This window comes from Bos mutus, chromosome 23 (genome assembly GCF_027580195.1).
Source record: "Bos mutus isolate GX-2022 chromosome 23, NWIPB_WYAK_1.1, whole genome shotgun sequence".
Lineage (NCBI taxonomy): Eukaryota > Metazoa > Chordata > Mammalia > Artiodactyla > Bovidae > Bos > Bos mutus.
In genome coordinates this window covers 2,938,216-2,955,935 of record NC_091639.1, presented here as the reverse complement: position 1 = coordinate 2,955,935, position 17,720 = coordinate 2,938,216, and the positions used below count along the sequence as shown (strand labels likewise).

The window sequence follows — 17,720 nt, the reverse complement described above, 5'->3', positions numbered from 1 at the left end:
CACTTGAGTTTAGACCACGAGGAATTGTTCTATTTCTGTTGTTTACTAGAGGAATTTCTATTGTTCATGCTTTATTTTCTCCCATAAAGTGGAAAATCTAGAAGTAATTGAATATTCTACCATAGATAGTTATTCTTCTTTAAATTTAAATCATTTAAAGGCCCTGTCTTACATTGGCACGGTTCACAGTATAATTTTAAAGTAAAATTTTACAAGTTGTTTTCTGTAGTTTTCTAACTTTTAGCTCTTATTACACAATGAAAGCTTGAGTTTGCCTTTTTGGTACAAGGTCAGGCTCATGTCTGATAGATGAGGGGGTCATGGGGGAAGAAGGCAGAAAATCCCGTCTCTGCTCGTGGCACATTGATGTCGTGGTGGTGCTTTTAAAGGAAGCGTGGTCGGTTCCATGAAGACAGTTAGTGCTTGAGTGGAGCCTTGGTTGCCTCCACAGGAGTGTTTGCAGGACTCCACGGATGAAGGACAGTTGGTCCCTCGCCCCTCTTGGTCCAGGATCAGGTGAGACGGGTAATATGGGTCCGAGCTCTCCGAGTCCAGCTTGCAGGGCACCACGCTTCCTGCACGGCCGTGTCTAAACCCAGAAGCAGGGAGGTGCGCCTCTCTGCCACGGCGCCAGACAGCACTGTAGAGGCAGCCTTTACTCTGATAGATTGGTTTAGGTTCTGAAAAATCTTGTTTGCAGCAAAATGTCAGTGGCAATGAGGATAGATCCAAGGGGTAACTGGAAGTTTAATTTTGATGAATTGTCGGTTAAAGATCCTAAATGTTTTTATGCATCAGAAAGCAAGCCTGGACAGAAATGCTCCTAAACTGTTCCTCGAGGGCCTGAGGGGACATCTGCTACAGGACGAGGGTGCCTTTCTTTCTTTCCATTGTTTATTGAGGGCTTTTTGTTTGTTCTGTGTTTGTGTTTTTCTGGGTGCTTCTTGGCATGCCCCTGCGCGGCCTGTGGGATCTTAGTTCCCCTGTATTGAAAGCGTGGAGTCTTAACCACTGGACCACCAGGGACGTTTCTTTTTTTTTTTTTTAAGAGAATGTTACTTTTTAAAAAAATCTCCATAGAACTGTGCCTAAAATCTGCAGTTATGTAAAAATGGTTTTTATTTTTTTTTCAGACTAGAACTTAACTTTATTTATACATTTTTAATTAAAATAGAATAGGCATAAGCCAAAGAGAGGGAAAAAAAATCAAGATAATGTGTCATTCTTTGAGCAGGGAGGAGGCAGGAAATGGAACACATGACCAGGACAGTGTCCTGAGACCGTCCCGGGGCAGCTAGGTTACGTGCTGTGTAAATGCCACAATCAGGTCTTGGCCCACTTAATCTACACATGAAAAGAAGAGTCAAGGTTCATTCTATTTAGTACAAGAATTTTTACATTAAATATATAGTGCTTCATTTCTCAAAAAGTGATATCAGTTACTTTTAGAAGAAAGAAGTTCCATTACACAAGGAAGGACTAGAAAATCTCAAATGCACGTCGGCAGCTGTGCTAGCTCGGGAGGTACTGTCAGGCTGCGCGGGGCCAGTGCACATCTCAGGTGAACGCAGAACTGCGTCTGGGTTTAGAAAGGCAGCAATCATTACATTTTGGCTTTTATTCTAGATGCTTAACTTAGTTAAGGCGACAGTTCAAGCGTATTGAGTGAAGGTAGATAAAATGTAATGACAATCGAGAAGTCTCTTGCAGCTACACACACTGTCTAATAATGCTTACATGGAATGAAACCAGTGTTACCTAGCTGGTGTTACACACACATAGAACTGAAGAAAAGTAATTCTAAATGCACTATGGTGACAGTAAAAATGCAAATACAGCACAGAACTAAGCACTGCTCAATATCAAGGTGATGGTTCTAACAGAGCTAAGCCTGTAGCAGTCATCCTACTCACAAGGCTGTGAAAGCATCAGGTTTCCAGTAAAGAAGCTAGTCTGTAAAAGTCTTTTCAACTGTAAAACCAGGGTAAGGCTACAACTATCTTGATGTCTGAACAAGATATACTGGATCGAACAGTAAGATTCCCAGCCCTACTGTAAGACAGGAAATCCTCATGCAGCATATGCTCGCTGGCTCCTAGAAAGCTTCATGTGCATAATAGAAAGGTCAGTTGCCCAAGACGTAAACGGGAGAACTTCCGGGAAGTTTCCACTGTGCCGTGACTTCTAAACCTCAGGAGTGGTGTGATCCATCAAGCTTTTCATAATGCTTGGCGCCATCCGTTTAATAATGTGTTCAAAGATTAAAAGCAGGCATGATTGTAATAGTAACTATATTTCCAGCTGTGGACAGTATGTCTGCGATTTGAGAGTCCTTCAGTCCAATGACGTTCTGTCCGTTGACCTCACAGATGTTATGTTCCGTGAGAAGACCGTTTCTAGCTGCAGAACTGTCTTTCACAATGGATGTGATTTTTCCATTTTTAAAAACAAAGCCAACGTGTCCAGTACTGTCCTTATGCATGGTAATTGTCCATTCAAAGGGCCTGTCCTGAATGGTCATGGTGATCTTCTCTCCGAAAGCCTGTTTGAGCACCTTGTGCGCCCGGTCCGAGCTCCAGCCAGCACAGTTCTCGCCGTTTATCTGCAGCACCTGGTCCCCAAACCGCAGGCCCACCAGGGAGGACGGAGAATTGGCCTGGACAAGCTGAACAAATATACCGTTGTCTATGGATTTCAGCCTGAGCCCAATCTTCCCGTCTTGATCCTTACACAAGATGACTTCCCGGATCCCTTGCTTGATCTCTGCTCTGTGGATCCCAATGTCGCCACCAGTGATAGGGGCCACCATGTGGTTCATGCTGGAAGGCCGCGCCACCACCCCCTGACTTGGTGCTCCAGGGACCAAGGCCATATTTGCATGTATTTCTTCTTCATTTAAACTCAGGCCCATGTACTGAGAGAGCTCCGGATATAGCTTAGGATAGAGATTTCCATCTTGAGAGATGGGAGCAGAGGCTTCAGATAAAATCGCTGGGTTGGCAGGGTTTGCAGAAAAGGCAGTCTGAGCCTGAATCACATTGTTTGCCTTCAGGTCTTCAAGAGATGGGTACAGAGACATTTTTGCAGGATTTTTCGAGGCCTCTGAGACCCGCTCTCCGCCGCCAGTCACTGGCTCGGACTTCTCTAAAAATGGTTTTTAGGTCATAACATTTTGAGGACACTTTTTCTTGGATGTACATAGTTTTCATATTTAATATTTAATGCTTATTATAAGCCATAAATGTACCGTAATTTCTTTGATTGTTTATTATTGGATATTTAGATCAGAGTTTGAATTCCACAAAGGGGACTAAGTAGGAGGTTGGCCAGAGTCCTCAGAACTGGGCTTTCAGAAGTCTATGACCGTTGGGGAAGGAATTCCCAGCACCGTCTCTTTTGTGCCCTAGGTTTTCCTCTCTCTCTGCCCTTCTGCCCACTCACCTGTCAGAACTACAGCTGTGGGTTTACTAACACATCTGTCTTTTCCATAGCCACACCTGGGCACCTGAACTCAGCTGGAGAAAAGTCACCCGCTTTGGCAGACTGGCCCACTGCACTGCCTGCTGCCCAGCTCCACTGGCCTTCTCGTTGGACAGCGAGTGCTGGAAGCCTGCTCCGGCTCTCCGTTTCTGAAATAATTGTTTTAAACCCCTCTGCTCAAGCTTCCAATCCTCCTCACTCTTTTTTTCTTTATAATTTTGCTTTCTGATGTATACTTCAGAAGTCATAACAGAAAAGAACAAACTCAATTGTCTTAGCTAATTTCACTGGGGTTTTTTTTTTTCGCTTTTCATTGATTCAGCACATTTTAAAATAATTTGTCTCATTTTCCTATGGGATATTACTGCCTTTCTAAAATGTTAGGAAGTATTTCTAATTTATTAAACTCTGCTTTTACTTTATTAATAATCAAGCTGGGTAAGCCATTAATTGTCATCTGAGTATGGCTTTGACTACATTCCAAAGATTCTGTGCATTGACTTTTTCATTATTTTAAAAATGTTTTCTTATTATGTGGCAAATTTTGTTTCCTTCTCCCAGTTGTTATTCACAAGCGTGTTTCCAAAAATCCGGGGTGTTTCTTCCTGCGTGTACTGCACTGTCGTCATGGAGCGCATGCCGACGCGTTCTTGAAGTTACTGACGGCCTCCTAACTGCTCGCTCCAGTGGGGCTCTTCCCAGGCTTCGTCTTGCTTTTCTAGGGCGAGTGGCATTCCTGTGTCCTCCCTGCTTATTAAACTGGGCCTCCTTGTCTCTGTCTTTCCTGCCTCGGTACCTTGCCTGTTTTTAAATATTGGCATTTCTCCCAGGCTGAGTCCCAGGCTGGCTGCTCTTCCGGTTCTGCAGCTGTCCTCAGAGCAGACTTAACTACCCTACCGTCTTGCCTCATTCTTCTTTGTCAAGGATTTTCAGGTTTATTACCAGCTTGGACCTTCTCATCGGAGATCCAAAACCATGTTTCTGGTAGCCTGCTGGACATAACTGCCTTGTTGTCCCTGCATTGCCTTTAAAAAATCCTTGTAGAACCTTTTGTTGTTATCTGTTAATACTAAGCACTCCTGGCTATATGTATTTGTCTAAGTATATTCCCTTCCCCAGTCTCGTCTCTCACAGGTTGAACCTTCTCTGATTTTTCTTTATTATGGTAAATTACCAGCACTTTAAATTATTAATAAATAATAATTATTATTATAATTTAGAGAGCGGGACTTCCCTGGTGGCTTAGTGATAAAGAATCCACTTGCCAACGCAGGAGACAAGGGTTCCATCCCTGATCCAGGAAGATCCCACGTGTCACAGGGCACCTAAGCCAGTGCACCACAGCTGCTGAGCCTGTGCCCTGGAGCCTGCTTTCTGCGACAGAGAAGCCACTGCAGTGAGAGACCCACACACCGCAGCTCGGCAGTAGCCCTGCTCTCGCTGCAACCAGAGAAGAGCTCACACAGGAATGAAAACCCAACACAGCCAAAAATAAATTTTTAAAAATTTAAAAAATTTAGAAAGCATAAACTCCAGTCATCAGAAGTAATTTGAAACATGCTATCTTTTTGTATTTTTTTCTGTATTTAACATAGTTGAGATCATCCTGAATATAGACTTAATATCTTTCATTTCAGAAAACTTAACATCAGAGGGTAAAGTTAGATTCCATATTCAATAGCTTCCACCAAAATTAATTCCAAAAAGATCAAAGAGTTAAACATAAAAAGATAGACCAAAAAAGTTCTCAGGAATACATGGGTGCGTATTTGTTGTGACCTCACAGTAGAGAAGACTTGTAGCTATGATGTATAACCAGAAGTCATAATATAAAAAGTGATACACTTGGCAGAACGGAACACTTGTACACGACAAAGCACACAAGCATAAAGTCAGATGGCAGTCCAGGGAGAACTTCATGACTCATCCCAAAGATGGTTTCCTTAGCACCATCTTACAAATCACTCAGAAAGATCACTCAGTGAAGAAAAGGCAGAGAGCGTTAACAGAGACACGAATGGCTTTAAGCTTGTGAAAAACTGGTCGGCAGCACTCATAACAAGCAACATGTAATGTAAAGTGAAATGAGAGGCCGTCTTTCACCTGTTAGGTCAGCAGAGGTCAGAGAGTTTGACGGCGCGTGTTGGCAGTGGTGCTGGAAACAAGCGGTGTACATGTTGCTGGGGGAAGCGTGGGCTCGTCCCTCTGCACAGAGAACTTGGGCGATATTTTATTAAAACCACAGATACACATGTCCTTTGCCTTACCACCTTCATGTCTGTGAGTTGACCACAGACATGCACGTGATGCTTCAGGAAACAAGGGTGTTGACTGTCATAGCAAGACTGGAAACAATCGAAGTGCCCATTCGTTAGTGAGAGTCGCTCAGCCATGTCCGACTCTCTGTGCCTCCATGGACTATACAGGCCAGAGCACTGTAGCGGGTAGCCTTTCCCTCCTCCAGGGGATCTTCCCAAGCCAGGGATCGAACCCAGGTCTCCCGCATTGCAGGTGGATTCTTTACCAGCTGGGCCACCAGGGAAGCAAGGGGCCCCCTAATGGTGGGTCTCGTGCTGTGGGTCAGCTCATTTGTACTGATAGGAAATGATGTATTTTGGTTCAGGAAGTAGAGGTGCACAGTGTGCTTAGAGCTCCACTGTTGTGAAGAGGAACATACATGTGGAGGGTGTACTGTGAAGCCCGTGTCTTCCGGAGTATTCACGGGAACCTGCATCTAACGAGCAGAGTGTCGGGGCCGGGAGGCTGAATACTCTCCTCACGCCTTGCTAGGCCTCAGACTTTGGTACCTATGACTTTAAGGGTTTGGAAACATCTCTTTTGGAGAAGGCAATGGCAGCCCACTCCAGTGCTCTTGCCTGGAAAATCCCATGGACGGAGGAGCCTGGTGGGCTGCAGTCCATGGAGTCGCAAAGAGTCGGACATGACTGAGCGACTTCACTTTCACGCATTGGAGGAGGAAATGGCAACCCACTCCAGTGTTCTTGCCTGGAGAATCCCAGGGACGGGGAGCCTGGTGGGTTGCCATCTATGGGGTCGCACAGAGTCGGCCACGACTGAAGTGACTTAGCAGCAGCAGCAGTAGCAAGCATCTCTTTTAAAAGCTGCATGATGTCATAATTTATGTAGCCGCTTTGTTGTTGAACATTTATGGTGGTTTCTATTTCTAATGTTTATAAACAGTTCTGTAGTGAATATCTTTCTGTATACAGCTTTGTTATTTTTACAGGCTGTTTCTACAGGATCACTAAGAGTAGAATTAGTGGATAAAGGATTATGAACGTTATTATAGATTATGATGCCCTTTTCCCCACAGGACGTGTAGTTCATATCCCACCATCAAGCTGTACATGCCCTTTAAAAAAAAAATCTGCTAATTTGATGGACAGGAGATTCTGCCCTGTTTAAATGTACGCTTCTTTGATTATACCTGAGGCTGAGGATCCATGTATTTATCTCATGCTTCTCAGTTTAGTCACTCTAGGCTCCCTTGTGAATTATTGGTGCATACCTCTCGCTCATTGACTGTGGTCCTTCTCTCCTACTTGATTTACATGTGCTCAGGATGTTAATCTTTTGTCTTATTTGTTACTAACTTGGTTACGTCTTTAAGGACATGGAAGAGTTAGCCAAGAAATCAGGCTGGAGAAGGACACTCCCCATGTGGGGAAAGAACAGGCCGGCCGTCAGGAAACTCCGGGTCTTCCTGTGTAGCGGGAGTCGGTGGCTCCTCCTGGACATGGTGCTTGGCCGGGTAGGGTCGAGGAACAGGGGTGCCCGGTCCGCGCTAATGCACTTGACCCTTATGGTAACAGTAAACCAGCAGGGGAAGCATGTCATGGGTTTACTTGCAGCTTCCCCCCAAGACTGAGAGCCTTTGGTCTCCAGGGTGGCTTTTCTGACGGCAACTTGACCTCCTCACTCCATGTCCTCCTCACTGGTCAGTGTCCTCCTCCTGAAATAACGAAGCTCAGTTGCTCCGCTTGCGCTTACTGCTTATGTCAGTAGCTCTCTCCTTCATAATGCTCTCAGCCACTCTTCCTAAGGCTTGCTTGGCACCTGAACTATTTGTAGCAAGACTTGAAGTACCGTCGGGAGACGAGATGATCTTTCTGCTCTTCGTGAGGCCAGTTTTTGTTCTTTTAAATGCCTTGCGAATGGATAGCAACTTGGCTTATAGCAGGTACAGTTGAAAATCACAGATTCTGTTCAGCTGTTTCCAGAACCTAGTTCTACCACTTACTGGGCATTTGATCTTGGCCATTTTTATTATCATTACCTCTGAGTTTAGTTTGTGCGTATTAAATCGGATAATGCGCATCCCATCCTGAGCACGGTCTCCTGTGCCTGGTCCCCGGGCCGTACATCCTAGACTCGTAGGTGTTATTTCTTGTCCCTTTGGACCCTCAGTACAGTTCGGCAAATGACTGGAAAACAGCTGTTTTCTTTGCAGATTTCTGAAAATAAAAATCTGAGGTTATACTTACCTCTGTTGCATTCATTATTACCAGCTTAGCGTTCTTTTTTATCCTTTCTGGAAGTGTTTTTCCTCTGACCTTGGAGTTCAGGGTTTTATAAGTACATATCTTGGCATAGTTGTCTGGTTATTAAACCTCCATGAACCCTCTTAATTCGTCGTTACCACGTCTGAGACGTTCTCTTCCGTTCCCACTAAACTGCCTGCTAAGCCCAGTTTGCCCGTGCTTGCACCCTGGGCTCTCAGGCCTCTTGGTGTCGTCTCCACTCTCAGCTGTGGCGGGGTCCCCGTGTGGACCACGCGTGTGGCGGGGTCCCCGTGTGGACCACGCGTGTCGCGGTCCACGGGAGGAGGCAACAGCCCGAGGGTGGGGCGAGGCTGGAGAGCTGACCCCGGGGCGGCGACCGCACCCGTCGCCGTCTCGGTGCCCGCGTGCCCGCGCGTACAGCGCCCAGCCGCACCACAGTCCTCGCTTGTCTCTGCACGTTGAGGGCCAGTCGTCTGTGTCAATGGAGGGAAGCCAGACGCCAACAGCTCTGAGGAGCCCATAACCTGAGGAGCATTTTCTGGAGTTCCGTGTGACTTGTCCAGAGTCGATTCACCTCCCTAAATCTGTTTGCTCAGTCATCCCAGCATAGGAATGGATGGGCCTGTGCCCAGAGCAGCGAGCAAAGGTGATTCTCCCCAGGGGCCCAGCAGACAGCTGATTCCTAGGGAAACTTTTGTGAATTCATTTAAAAGCATTGTTTCAGACACACTGACACATTTTCCTCTTTTTCCCTGAATTCATTTAGAACTTACGCCATCCGGAGGATAAGAGACGCCTTCAGAGAAAACAAGAATGTGAAGGATCCTGTAGAAATTCAAGCCCTAGTGAATAAAGCCAAAAGAGACCTGGGCATAATCCGTCGGCAGGTAGGATGGCCAAGAGCCTTGAGCTTTCACACGTCCCCCGAGATTGGATGTCACAGCTTTGGTGTTTGTGAGTCACACCCGGGATCACGAGACTCTCTTCCTCTTGCTCGTGTGGACAGAGATGAGCTGTCCTGTCACTGAATCAAGGGGTGCGCGAAGGAAGTGCCAGCTCTCCAAATCCCCAGAGCACACGGCCTCTGGGGAAGCTGGGTTCCCACACTTTACTAAACAATGGTGCTTTAAGTATGGGAGAATTTTTTTAAATTTCATCTCTTTGTTAGATGCATTACACATTGATACCCAGACGTATGTCAAAGAGTATAAATATATTCTACTTTTCCTAGTGTTTTAAGATCATAACTCAAAACCATGCTGCCCTTTTCCTGAGGACAGCATTATTGGCGATGAAGCTGAGTTTTGTTGCCATGTGGCAGCGTGTCCGCAGGTGTGAAACATAGCTGCGGGCGCCGCAGGACCCGGCGAGGGTTTTGTTTCCTCTTGCGGGAGAGCCGGCGGTCGCCTTGGCCTCTCACTCTGCTCTTCCTTGCGAGGTGGACGGGGCTGCAGCCGGGCCTCCGGGTGCGGTGACGTGTCCTTGTCTCTGCAGAATCGATCAGGGCACCAGAGGCAGAGCGGCCTGCTGTTCGCTGGTTTTCCCACCCTCTGAAAAGCCCTCCTTTCCGCTGTTTTTCTCTAATGCAGCACGAGTTCCACCGTAAGGTCCGTTTCTGCTTCCGTTTGCTTTCCACTCTTCCTCGCAGTGAGTTTGTTTAGCTGTGGAAGGACACCCTTACATTTTCCTGAGACCTGTGAGCGTGTTAGAAGGGGCTCCTTTCTCATCGTCAGGAAATCCCAGCCTGGCTGACGTTATGTCGTATCGTGACTTGTGACATGTGTATCGGGATATATATTTACATCTCTGACTCTTCTTCATGCTTGACTCTACACCATTCATAAAGCAATCAGTATTAAGAGCTGGTTTTCTTCTTATGTCAAAGTTAATAGTCTCATTATGTTGCCTGCATCATAGAACAATCCCTTCTATAATAATCTTTCAGATTCTGATAGCTCTCTTTGAGTTCTGCAGTAATCTAGGAGTAGAATAACTTGGCCATTTTAAAGAAATGATCTTTAACTATAAAGGCATGAAGAGATAATAGGATCGTCAGAAAAAGAAGCTGGTCTGCAGATTTCCAAGGATGCAGATAGTGGCAGAGAAGTGAGTTGCCCTTTTGAAAACTCTAGATGGCCTTCCCGAGGCATCAGTGGGGGAGTTTTATGGGATCCTTTAGCACCAGAACTTGGAAAAACAAGCAGCCTGCATCCTTATTTTGCATAAATTCAGGAAGATGCAGTTTTTGGCATTTTCCCACACAGAGGTTGGCAAGCACCTCCAAAACAGACTGGTTTTCTCTTTTACTGTAAAGTTGCTCAGAGTAGGAACTGCTGAGAAAAGGGGCCTGTACATAATCTTGCCACCATTTCTTGTGTTATATAATTGTCTGTGTCACTTCTCAGTTTGAAATGCTTTATTTAAAAAAAAATGGATAGACTGGCTCTCACCAGACATGCCCAGTGAATCCGCACAAACCAGTTTCAAACCCTAGGGCCGAGGGCCGGGCCGTCCCCAGGACAGCTGCCAGGCGCACCGTTCTCGATGAGGGGCGGGCGGGGGGCGGGCAGGGGGCGTGCAGCCACTTCCGGGCGCAGGGCTTCTGTGTTAACCGGCAGAGCAGCAGGGGCCTCCCTGTCGCATCAAGACTGTGCCGAGTCCCAGCGTCACGCTGACCAGAGTCACCTTACGAGCTGCTGGCGTCTCCCTGAGCCGCCTGGCGCTGAGCCTTGGCCTCGAGGCCGTTGAGAAAGCGGCATCTGTGTATCTCCACCCGGCCCGCCTCCCTCCCTGCCCCAGGCGCTCTGTTCTCCACAGGCCGCTGGGTGAGCCTCTGAAAGGGAAGTCAGCAGGTGACACGCCTGCCCGAGACCCTCCAGGGGTCGTCTGCCCCACCTGCAGCATCCGGGTGACGCCCTTGCTGCCCCTGCCGCCACCCCCTCCCCGAGCTGACCCTCTTGGAGGCCCGGTCCCCCTCGCGTGGAGCAGGCTCCCCAGGCCTTCCCGGAGCTGGGCTCCCCTTGCCAGGCCGGGCTTCACTCCGATGGCTTCAGTCACAGGGAGTCAGTCGGTGATACCGGGCGACGCCCTCAGGCAGCCGCGGTGCTCAGTCGGGAGGGCCAGCCCGGCTCCTCGCTGTTTGGGGGCTGAATGAATACTCGGTGTTTGTCGCCTGAGGCCGCGGCCCTCGGTCCAGGGTGTGTGCCACCAGAAGCGTGCGATCACCCTGGCTGCCCCGAACCCGCGTGAGCCGTCAGGTGGTCCGTGGGAGGAGTGAGGGGACCCGGTGACCTGAGGCATACCCCCAGAGCCGCAGCAATCCCCACGTCACGTGCGCCTCCATGGGGCGCTCCACTCCGACGGAGACCGGCCGCCAGGCTCACACCTCGGTGGGGCGGCTCTCAGACCAGGATGGCCTCCCGACGCGGCCCGCCTCCTGCCCCCGTCCTCGCAGAGGGTCTCAGCTCTGACGCTGATGACGCCCCTGTCGCACGGTGAGATTCTGCAGTTTTGACAGAAGTCTCCGAGGAAAGATTTCTTCTGGTTGTCTGGGCACAGAGAATCCGAGGTGCAAGAAGGCGGGATGCCCTGTCTCGGGGCGCCCGGCCAGACACGCACTCAGGCCTCCGTTCCTGAGGGCAGACTCAGAAGGTCCAGGACATGAGCTCCTGCGTCAGGAGGGATGGAAGGATCTAGATACTTTCAAGTCCTCTCCCAGTGTTGTTCCCCAGACATTTAAGGACTGCGTCGTCCTAGCCCATCCTGCCCTCAGAGGTCATCTTTCCTTCATGTGCCGAGACGTTTAGTCTTCACGTGGCCCCCCCAGGGATTCCAGCAGCATCAGCAGCTCACACCAGCCTTCCCCACGGCCCCTAGGGGTGACTCTCCTTCCCCACAGCCCCTAGGCGTGACTCTCACTGCAGGAGGCACGTGCAGGGCAGAGTTCCTCTGCACAAGCACCTCGGGCTCCTTTCCCTCACTGTCCGTAACTGTGGCCCACGGACTGGAAGCCGGCCAGCCGCCGCTTCTTCTTTGTTGTGGACACGCTGTTGTGGACCACCTCTCCCCCTAACCCCAGGCCCCTCTCTCCACCACCTCTCCCCCTAACCCCAGGCCCCTCTCTCCACCACCTCTCCCCCTAACCCCAGGCCCCTCTCTCCACCACCTCTCCCCCTAACCCCAGGCCCCTCTCTCTCCACCACCTCTCCCCCTAACCCCAGGCCCCTCTCTCCACCACCTCTCCCCTAACCCCAGGCCCCTCTCTATCCACCACCTCTCCCCCTAACCCCAGGCCCCTCTCTCCACCACCTCTCCCCCTAACCCCAGGCCTCTCTCTCTCCACCACCTCTCCCCCTAACCCCAGGCCCCTCTCTATCCACCACCTCTCCCCTAACCCCAGGCCCCTCTCTCTACCACCTCCCCTAACCCCAGGCCCCTCTCTATCCACCACCTCTCCCCTAACCCCAGGCCCCTCTCTCTCCACCACCTCTCCCCTAACCCCAGGCCCCTCTCTATCCACCACCTCTCCCCCTAACCCGAGGCCTCTCTCTCCACCACCTCTCCCCTAACCCCAGGCCCCTCTCTCTCACCACCTCTCCCCTAACCCCAGGCCCCTCTCTATCCACCACTCTCCACCACCTCTCCCCTAACCCCAGGCCCCTCTCTATCCACCACCTCTCCCTAACCCGAGGCCTCTCTCTCACCACCTCTCCCCTAACCCCAGGCCCCTCTCTCTCCACCACCTCTCCCCCTAACCCCAGGACCCTCTCTATCCACCACCTCTCCCCCTAACCCGAGGCCTCTCTCTCCACCACCTCTCTCCTAACCCCAGGCCCCTCTCTCCACCACCTCTCCCCTAACCCCAGGCCTCTCTCTCTCCACCACCTCTCCCTAACCCCAGGCCCCTCTATCCACCACCTCTCCCCTAACCCCAGGCCCCTCTCTCTACCACCTCTCCCTAACCCCAGGCCCCTCTCTATCCACCACCTCTCCCCCTAACCCCAGGCCCCTCTCTCTACCACCTCTCCCCTAACCCCAGGCCCCTCTCTATCCACCACCTCTCCCCTAACCCCAGGCCCCTCTCTCCACCACCTCTCCCCTAACCCCAGGCCCCTCTCTATCCACCACCTCTCCCCCTAACCCCAGGCCCCTCTCTATCCACCACCTCTCCCCTAACCCCAGGCCCCTCTCTCTCCACCACCTCTCCCTAACCCCAGGCCCCTCTCTCTCCACCACCTCTCCCTAACCCCAGGCCCCTCTCTATCCACCACCTCTCCCCTAACCCCAGGCCCCTCTCTCTCCACCACCTCTCCCCCTAACCCCAGGCCTCTCTCTCTCCACCACCTCTCCCCTAACCCCAGGCCCCTCTCTATCCACCACCTCTCCCCCTAACCCCAGGCCCCTCTCTCTACCACCTCTCCCTAACCCCAGGCCCCTCTCTATCCACCACCTCTCCCTAACCCCAGGCCCCTCTCTCCACCACCTCTCCCTAACCCCAGGCCCCTCTCTATCCACCACCTCTCCCCTAACCCGAGGCCTCTCTCTCCACCACCTCTCCCTAACCCCAGGCCCCTCTCTCTCCACCACCTCTCCCCTAACCCCAGGCCCTCTATCCACCACCTCTCCCCTAACCCGAGGCCTCTCTCTCCACCACCTCTCCCTAACCCCAGGCCCCTCTCTATCCACCACCTCTCCCCCTAACCCCAGGCCTCTCTCTCTCCACCACCTCTCCCCCCAACCCCAGGCCCCTCTCTATCCACCACCTCTCCCCTAACCCCAGGCCCCTCTCTCTACCACCTCTCCCTAACCCCAGGCCCCTCTCTATCCACCTCCTCTCCCCTAACCCCAGGCCCCTCTCTCTCTACCACCTCTCCCCTAATCCCAGGCCCCTCTCTATCCACCACCTCTCCCCTAACCCCAGGCCACTCTCTCTCTCCAGCTGCCTGTGTCCTCTTGCATCCTGTACAGCACAGACATTCGCCCACTTTTCTATAAACTCTGTTTCCAGATAAAATGGTTTCATAAACACAGCTTAAGCCTGGCAGCTTGTTTGAGTTCTTCCTCTGCTGAAAGCAGGTCCCGGACTAGCCCCTGCTAAACCTGGCTTCCCTGTCTGCTTCTCAGGTGAGGTCAGAAAAGCGGGAGAGGCCCTTCGCATGGGTGCCAGCGGCGCCAGGATGGTGCGCGGAAGCCAGCCGAGTGAGGGGCCCGGGCACGCGGCTCTCACCGTCTGGGCCATGGAGAAGTCACGGGAACGTTCTGCCTGAAACGTCAGCAGAGATCTGGGTGGTTCACGCCAGACAGAGAAGCAAGAGTGTCAACTGGACTCTGCTTTCGTCTTTGTTCTTTTCTCCATTTTGCTGTTCTATTTATTCCTTCTGATCCCTCTGTGTAAGTCGTTCATTAGACTGTCATCATCCCCAAGTTAGAGCTCCATGCTCTAAGGATTGTAAGCCTTAGGATATGCCACACCCTTAGGACTGTAAGCAGCAGAAACCAGCCTTCTTTTGTAAGGCTGTTTGCTGTACTCCGTCGCCTGCAGGGAGGGTGGTGCCCAGCCTGGGTAGCTCACAGAGATTGTGAGAAATCACAGAGAAAGCATTTCCCCAGCTTTCTGAAGCAGAGTTGTGTCCCTGGCCTGATAGCCCTCGCCTGTGGGAGAAGTGGCAGCAGGAGCCCCTCCCACAGCACTGGCTGAGCAGGCCCTGTGCCCGCGTTCCTGTACTCGGCCCCTATTTCCTTGAGTGTGAGAGTCACGATTATGACTTCAGGAGAATCCAGCTGAATCTTCAGTGTGTAGCACCTTTTTGTTCAAACCTGGTGAAAACTAAAATGTCTGTGCCAAGGTTGGGGGTGCGTTCAGCTGTGTGCTGCTCTCAGCATTCACCAGCGTGTGCCCTGGGACAGCGCCCCTTCAGCTCTGCCGGGGTCCGAGCCGAGCGGGCTGACAGGTTCCCAGCCCCTCACTCGTGCGTGTAGGCTGGCGATTGAGCACTGGACTTACTTCCAAAGGATGTTTGCTTACTGAGCCAGTAATGTGGTATTCATGTGTCCAGCTCAGCAGGGTTTGTGTAACTTAAGTATTGAGATGAGGACGTATATTGTTAATATATTGTTCTCAAGAGGAGAAGGGGATGACAGAGGATGAGATGGCTGGATGGCATCACTGACTCGATGGACATGAGTCTGAGTGAACTCCAGGAGTTGGTGATGGACAGGGAGGCCTGGCATGCTGCAATTCATGGGGTCACAAAGAGTCGGACACGAATGAGCGACCGATCTCTGATCTGATTGTTAACTGTAAGCTGTAGTTACAACCTGAGAAGGTCAGCTGGATATCCTGTCTTCTAATTCTGGATAACAAGATGTTGGAGTTATACCATTATTGTCAGCAGCTGTTTAGTGATGACAAGATTCCATACCACGTTAGCTGTTCATGTTCTTTAAGGAAGCAATTCAGATAGTGGCTGTATCAGACCCAGAACTGTGGACCTGCTGCTGTGCGCGATTCAGGGCGGACGCTCTGCACAGCCACTGAAGACACCAGGAAGGGGGTTGATGACATGGGTGGCAGCCTGCTTGCTAACCCGAATGTCATCCTGCAGACGGCCTGAGAAGGCGGGCGTTTTGCCCACAGGTCTTGTGGGAAGGGCAGTGCTGCGCGTTTCCTGTCCTCTGGCTCACTCTTAGCTGAAGCACTGTTCTGGTAGTCTCAGACGAATCTCTAAAGTTTATTTGGCAATCGTTTTGATGGAGGAGAGGGAAGTCATCTGTAGATGCTGCTACTGCTGCTGCTAAGTGGCTTCAGTCGTGTACAACTCTGTGCGACCCCATAGACGGAAGCCCACCAGGCTCCGCTATCCCTGGGACTCTCCAGGCAAGAACACTGGAGTGGGTTGCCATTTCCTTCTCAATGCATAAAAGTGAAAAGTGAAAGTGGAGTCATTCGGTCCTGTCCGACTCTTAGTGACCCCATGGACTGCAGCCCACCAGGCTCCTCCGCCCATGGGATTTTCCAGGCAGGAGTACTAGAGTGGGGTGCCTGCCTTCTCGGATCTGTAGACGAGGGGCATTTAAAATACACAGAAAGAGTTACACATCATTCACAGTATCCAAGAGGTAGAAGCGACCCAAATTCCCACGATGGATAAACAACAAACGTAGTGCTCACGTGCAGGGGAGTGCTACTCAGTCTTAGAAAGGAGGAGACTGACACGATGGATAAACAACAAACGTAGTGCTCACGTGCAGGGGAGTGCTACTCAGTCTTAGAAAGGAGGAGACTGACACGATGGATAAACAACAAACGTAGTGCTCACGTGCAGGGGAGTGTTACTCAGTCTTAGAAAGGAGGAGACTGACACGATGGATAAACAACAAACGTAGTGCTCACGTGCAGGGGAGTGCTACTCAGTCTTAGAAAGGAGGAGACTGACACGATGGATAAACAACAAACGTAGTGCTCACGTGCAGGGGAGTGCTACTCAGTCTTAGAAAGGAGGAGACTGACACGATGGATAAACAACAAACGTAGTGCTCACGTGCAGGGGAGTGCTACTCAGTCTTAGAAAGAAGGAGACTGACACAGGCTACAAGGTGTATGGACCTACAAGCCTGCGCTCAGTGCGCTAAGCCAGACGCAGAAGGACCGGCACTGCCTGATCCCCTCGTGTGAGAGTCCTCACGGGGCCAAGCGCAGAGACGGGGAGGAGGGTGGTGGCGGCAGCCAGGGGCTGGGGCATGGAAAGGGGAGTTAGTGTTTAAATGGGTGTAGTCTCAGGTTTTCAGGGTAAAAAAGTTCTAGAGATGTGTTTTACAACAGTGTGAATGTGCTTAACACTATTGAATTACTAATATACACTTAAAATTAGTCAAGATAGTAAATTCTTAATTTTTTCACAATAAAAAATTCTCTCTTCTCCTCATTTTATAACCAATTTTATAACCAACCATCAATTTTTCTTAATTGAGAAAAATAAAATGAAGTGTTTCAGACACTGACTGATATTTGAGGGTCCTTTGGAGCTTGAACTTCAAGCCTTCAGTCTCATGTCTATAAAATCAAAGGATCATACTGTAGCTCCAAGGCTCCTTCCAGTTCTGAAATGCCGTGGTTCAACATTTCACATCAGTATCTGTCCCCTTCTTGAGTATTTGCAGAAGCTACGGATACATTTCAGGGTAAATTACTATCTGTCCAGCTTTCCTTGACCATTTTTCACCAGGATCTTAACTCTCCAGAGTTTAGGTTCCAGGTGAGCAAAGTTGAAAGCCAGCCATGTATTTGTGCCATCAGAAATTCCAAAAACTTCTCCTGGTCTGAACTTTCCGCTACAGAAAAAGTTTAAAAAAAAAAAAAATTGTTTAATTAGTGTTGCTTGTGCCTCTGCTGCTAAGCTTCCTTTCCGGTAAAGACACGTCACTGGTACTGAGCATATTTTTGAGGAGAACATTTTCCTTCAGTGAAGATGGCAGCAGCAGGTGAAGAGCAGTAAGGCTGTCACCCACAGGCTGGAGGATGGGGGCACTCCCCAGGAGCATCAGCCCGGTGCTGCTTTCTGTTTGATTGACCCCTCCCTGCTCCCTGCCAGCGTCTCCGGGACTTTGATCCCTCTCTGCCAGACAAGTCACATACACACTGAACTTCAGCGATTCCAGGCCCCCGTTTCCTTCCCTGTTTATCAAGCGCCCATTCTGTGCCATATAATTATGAATCGA

At 50.3% G+C, this 17,720-nt stretch overlaps 1 protein-coding gene and 1 pseudogene across 1 annotated transcript in view; one reads left to right on the top strand and one right to left on the bottom strand.

The window, feature by feature from the left end:
• LYRM4 (LYR motif containing 4) overlaps positions 1 to 17,720 on the top strand; it is a 92,579-nt gene that overhangs the window by 16,865 nt on the left and 57,994 nt on the right. The window contains exon 2 of the mRNA XM_005891156.2: positions 8,770 to 8,890. Within this exon, the coding sequence (XP_005891218.1) occupies positions 8,770 to 8,890 (121 nt within the window). The remainder of the gene's footprint in view (positions 1 to 8,769; positions 8,891 to 17,720) is intronic.
• LOC102284208 (syntenin-1 pseudogene) lies at positions 1,186 to 3,135 on the bottom strand (annotated as a pseudogene).